General features: G+C 40.5%; 1 protein-coding gene across 1 annotated transcript in view; it reads right to left on the bottom strand.

Annotated features, from left to right (window-relative positions):
- Positions 1-5000, bottom strand: part of LOC122242192 (myosin heavy chain, muscle) — a 12644-nt gene that overhangs the window by 3368 nt on the left and 4276 nt on the right. Inside the window, exons 9-18 of the mRNA XM_086536734.1 lie at positions 4931-5000; positions 4603-4773; positions 3125-3455; positions 2922-2974; positions 2685-2772; positions 2448-2565; positions 2215-2332; positions 1327-1800; positions 318-1204; positions 141-219 (exon numbers count right to left, since the gene is read on the bottom strand). The exon at positions 4931-5000 is cut by the window's right edge and continues 200 nt beyond it. Coding sequence (XP_086392860.1) covers positions 141-219; positions 318-1204; positions 1327-1800; positions 2215-2332; positions 2448-2565; positions 2685-2772; positions 2922-2974; positions 3125-3455; positions 4603-4773; positions 4931-5000 — 2389 coding nt within the window. The remainder of the gene's footprint in view (positions 1-140; positions 220-317; positions 1205-1326; positions 1801-2214; positions 2333-2447; positions 2566-2684; positions 2773-2921; positions 2975-3124; positions 3456-4602; positions 4774-4930) is intronic.

Genomic DNA, 5000 nt, shown 5'->3' with positions numbered 1-5000 from the left:
TGTATGTATATATACATATATATATACATATATATATGTATATATACATATAGATAGATAGATAGATAGATAGATAGATGCAAGTATATGTACGCATTAATTGTGTACATTATATTCAGATAATATATTACGTGTATCACCTTGTCACGCATTAGAGAGTCCATGGCTGCTCTTGCATCATCAGCTTCTCTCTTCATAGCTTCCTTATCTTTCTCAGTCCTAGAAAAGAAACACTTTCTTTATGCAGAGTTCTATGCTAAAATAAATCAGATCTAAGTAATGCACTAATGTGATTTACAGATATCTACATACATTACCTGGCCTTCATTTTGTTCAAGTGGTCAATTTGTTCAGACATTTCACATACAGCATCATTGTGCTTCTTGCGAAGATTAGCTAGTGAAGCTTCATTCTGAATAGTTGCTTCCTCAAGATCACGACGAAGCTTAACCAGTTCAGCTTCTCGTTTCTTATTAAGCTCAATCTGAGCCGCAGTAGCACCTCCAGCTTCATCCAAGCGTTCGCCGAGCTCCTCGAGTTCTCGACCGAGTAGAGTCTTCGACTTTTCAGACTTTGAACGAGCTTGCCGTTCGTGCTCCACTTCTTCCTCAACTTCTTCAATGCGGGCTTGCATTTCCTTTATTTGTTTCTGCAGTTTGGAGACCAGGCCTTGCTCATCTTCAAGCTTGCTTGAAACTGCTGCAATTTCCTTCTCCTTACGCTGAATAGACTGCTCACATTCCTTCTGATTCCGCTCAAGATCAGCAACGGCTTCTTGTGTTAGCTTAAGGTCCCCTTCAACCTTCCTCTTAGACTTCTCCATCTCAGTTCGCATTTTCTTCTCTCGCTCAAGGGAATCCTCAAGCTCATCAAGTGTTTGCTCAAGCTTCGATTTGACCTTGTTGAGGTGGTTGCACTTGTCTTCGACATTCTGTAGATCCTCTGCAGTTTTCTGGTTGTATTCCTGAAGGTGTTTTTTCTCCTTGTTGATCTTGTTGATGAGCTCGTCCTGATGCGCAATCTCATCGTTCAGGTTGCGGATCTGATGATCTTTTGTGTTTTTGTCTTGCTCAGACTTCTGCATAGCAAGTTCTAGGTCCTCAACATCTTTCTTTAGACCTGAAATCTCTTGATCAGTCTTCTTCTTTCCTTGGAAGAGCTGATTGCGAGCTTCCTCCTCCTTCTGGAGTCGGTCATTTGTTTCCTGTAATGAAGTTTAAGTTGTTTCAGAGAAAATAATTAAAAACGATTACATTATCCCAGTTTTCTTCTTTCGTTCATTCCTTAATAAATCCTTAATATTTTACCATAAATATAAGTACTTACGTTAAGTTGAGCTTCAAGATCAGCCTTTTGACTCTGCAGTTTATTTTGTTTGTCCAAAAAGTCAGAAACACTGCCTTTGGTGGACTCAAGGAGTGTCAGTAAGTTATTCTTCTCTTCTTGCAGGGAAGCATTAGCGGTTTCAAGTTCTTTACGGAGTTTAGCTTCGCGTTCAAAGTCCTCTTGGGCCTTGGCTGCCTTCTCCTCCAGGGCGCGCATCTCGTCCTCGACACGAGTGACGTTGAGCAGAGGCTTGACCTTCTGCCACATGCGGTACCAAGCCCAGTTGCGGAGCTTCAGGTACTTCCTCAGGTTGCGCTGCACAACAATGAGGGCAACGCGCTGTTCTTGTAATTTCCTGTACTGTACACGACTGTTGAATCCACGAATCCAAGCCTGCATCCAGGACAAAACTTGAGCCAGTCGATCATCACGAATTTCTTCAAGAGAACCTAGAACACCAGCTCGGAAGAACACCTGGAATTTTAAAAGAAATCTGAAGATACCGTCTGCGCTAAACAAAAAATATATATATAATCAATGAAATAATAATAATTAACGAACCGAGACGATTGTTTGAAAATCAAGCTTTTATCATGGCCAGAAATGCTTGAGTTGTTTTCTTAGTGTAGGTTCACGGAATGTGGTTATAATAATAAAAAGGGAAAACGAGGTTACATCGAGTTTTTTGTAGTACACTCTCTCCCTCTGAAAATTATCATAAATGAAAAAGCTCAGTTTTACGTGAGCTTTATCCTATTGATGATTTTATAGAAATTTTCATCCAAGATCAATTTTTGTTTTGATGTTTCTATGGATATGCTGATCTCTATTACAGCCAGACTGACGGAAGATATCTATGCTTGCATATGGCCTTTGTTATTTTCTTACCTTGGTGTTGCCAAGACGGTAATTATCTTCGGGCAGCTTAACAGCATCGAGACAGACAGCTGCCGCCTTCTTGTCTTCGTCACAGGCAGCCATGGCCTTTGCAGCCAGGATACGGTAGCTAGAGGAAAGAATAGTCTTACTTCTTCAGTATTTCATATGATTTTTTTTTTTTTTTTTTACCAAAAGAAACTGTCACATACTTTATTTGTGCATACTAAACTATTGGAACTCACCGGTGCCTGAAGTCAGGGTAAAGCATCCTGTTGGGGAAGCCCTTGCGGCAAATACGGATGCCCTCAAGCACACCATTGCAAGTCAGCTGGTGCATAATCAGAGGGGCTTCAACGACGCCTATGAAGATGTACGAAGATGTTGTTATTCTTCTTAATTACAACATTGCTCTAATATGGAAATAAACCACGAAAACCATATTTGAAATTTGAAATTTAAAAATTATGCTATTAACGTACCAGGAGATTTGGTCTCGTTGGGTACGATGCAACGGATGAAATGAGGCTGGGTGGCATTCAGGGTCTTCATCAGATTGTTCAGTTGTTCCTGGTTGTGTGGAAATGAAAAAAAATATAAATGGTTGGTACAACAGTCACTCCATGGTATTCCATGAACTTATTTGTCTGTTTATTCTACATATTCTCCATATAAAAGAATCGAGTTATGCTCCTAAGGAACTGCCTTCGTTCACTTACCCTGTATCCAGATGACACAGTGGTGAAGCCACCTCCCTTCTTACCACGTCCGCCTGAGTGAGGAAACAAAGATATTATATTGCCTCACATGCACCTGTACTTAGACTCCTTTCTTGCAATTTAGTTCATTCTCCAGTCAAATAAACAAATTCTCTAGGAAAGATAAGTAAACTTGGCAAGCAGCCTCCAGGAGAACCTTATACCTTTGCCGCCAGTAGCGTCGCCGGACTGGCCGGGATGATCAGAGAACAAGTCCACAGAAAGAGAGTTGGAAGCCTTCTTGAGCTGATCCACGACAGTGTCGTTGAGGGGATCCTTGTTCTTCTCCAGCCAGCCACTGAGGTTGTAGGGCACAGTGCCGGCGTAGTGAACGATAGCGAAGTGGGATTCCTTCTGACCAGGTTTAGCTGGCTTGGGCTTGATGAAATTGCCAGACTTTCCGAGATGATTAGTTTTTAACTTCTCCTCAAAGGTCTTATCAGTAGCCTTCGGGAACATAGACTCTTCTTCCAGGATAGCAAGAAGACCTAGAGGCTGCGGGAAAAAATGAATTATACATATTAGGAATATCCATAGTAAGTCAGATCAAACGTATTTTACAATCAACGAAAGATACTGAATGAGTATTATTCAGATAAACAGTGCAGGCTTATGAGACCAAATTATACCATCTTTCAGACAGCATAATTTTGCTATGATGAAGTGATCTTTCTGATATATTTGAATGTTTCGTTTTACCTGCATAGCCTTTCCAAGAAGATCCTGACCATATTCATTATAAGTGTTAATAGCAACTCGAGAATGTCCTTCTTTATCAGGCAGAGCTGGAGAGCCCTAGATGCAATCCGGTGTTGAAACTGTTGTACAGTTCCTCATGCTCACGATACTGCTGGGGAACGGTCAAAGCAAGATGAATTGTCTTAAAGTTTATCACACTTTTAAGGGGTATTGGGGGCACTGATAAGGTGGAGGGTTAACCTTGATTGCTGGAGAAGGGAGACCGTTGTAAGTGCATTTATATTCTTAGAGATCTAGAATCTACCACAAGTGGGGGAGGTGGCAGAAATATAAGGAGTTATGAATCATGCTGTAAGTTATCCACTCTCGCTGCCCTGGTATTTGAAACCTCATCGTCGAGAAGTAATAGGTGCAGCATAAATATAAAGTTATTCATGATTTCTCAGGAGATTCTCCTACTAATTTTTCTTTCCTCGGGAACCATGAAAACAATGCAAATGGTATTAGTTTTACAAACTAACTAAAATGAATAATCTTCTACAGGTAAAAATACCTACACCTGGAAATATAGGCAATCCCAGAGCATATATTACAGGCTTCTGTATACTATTGTTTGAGAAATACAGTAGATATGAGATATGAATTAAAGCTCATCTCAGTCTTTTATATATCTGTCCGAGCTTCAGTGTTACTGTATCAGGGAAAGTATACTACTAAAATGGGGAATGGACTACTTCTATAATATCCTTATGGAAGATCTATGAAACTATGAACCACATCAGTCATGATGGGGGTATCATAGTGTCTGCATATTGTCACATGTAGACATTATTTACGTGTGGGAGATTGCAGGAAACCAGAATTTGCTGGTACAGACAGTGGAAGCACAAAGACAAAGGTATGTATGTATGATTGAAAGGATGGTTTCATGCAAATTGGTTACCTTTTCGAAGAGATCGATGCAGGCCTGCAGATCCATACCGAAGTCGACAAAGACCCAGTTGATGCCTTCCCTCTTGTACTCCTCCTGCTCAAGCACGAACATGTGGTGGTTGAAGAACTGTTGCAACTTCTCGTTGCAGAAGTTGATGCAGATCTGCTCGAAGCCGTTGAACTGTAATCCATATGAAGAAAAAATAATTAATATCTGAAAATAAGTTTATCAGAAATTACTTTAGTTCCCTAAAGCGCCTATGATATATATGATATTAGACAACAATAATTCAAATCCCTCACTGTGGAAGCCATAAGAATCATTCACAGCTACTTACGTCGAAGATCTCGAAGCCGGCAATATCAAGCACACCGATGAACATGTTGCGTTTCTGGCCCGTCTCCAGT

Source organism: Penaeus japonicus, unplaced genomic scaffold (assembly GCF_977035675.1).
Source record: "Penaeus japonicus unplaced genomic scaffold, GWHDUDI00000001_assembly GWHDUDI00000005, whole genome shotgun sequence".
NCBI lineage: Eukaryota > Metazoa > Arthropoda > Malacostraca > Decapoda > Penaeidae > Penaeus > Penaeus japonicus.
This window is presented reverse-complemented; position numbering and strand designations above follow the sequence as displayed.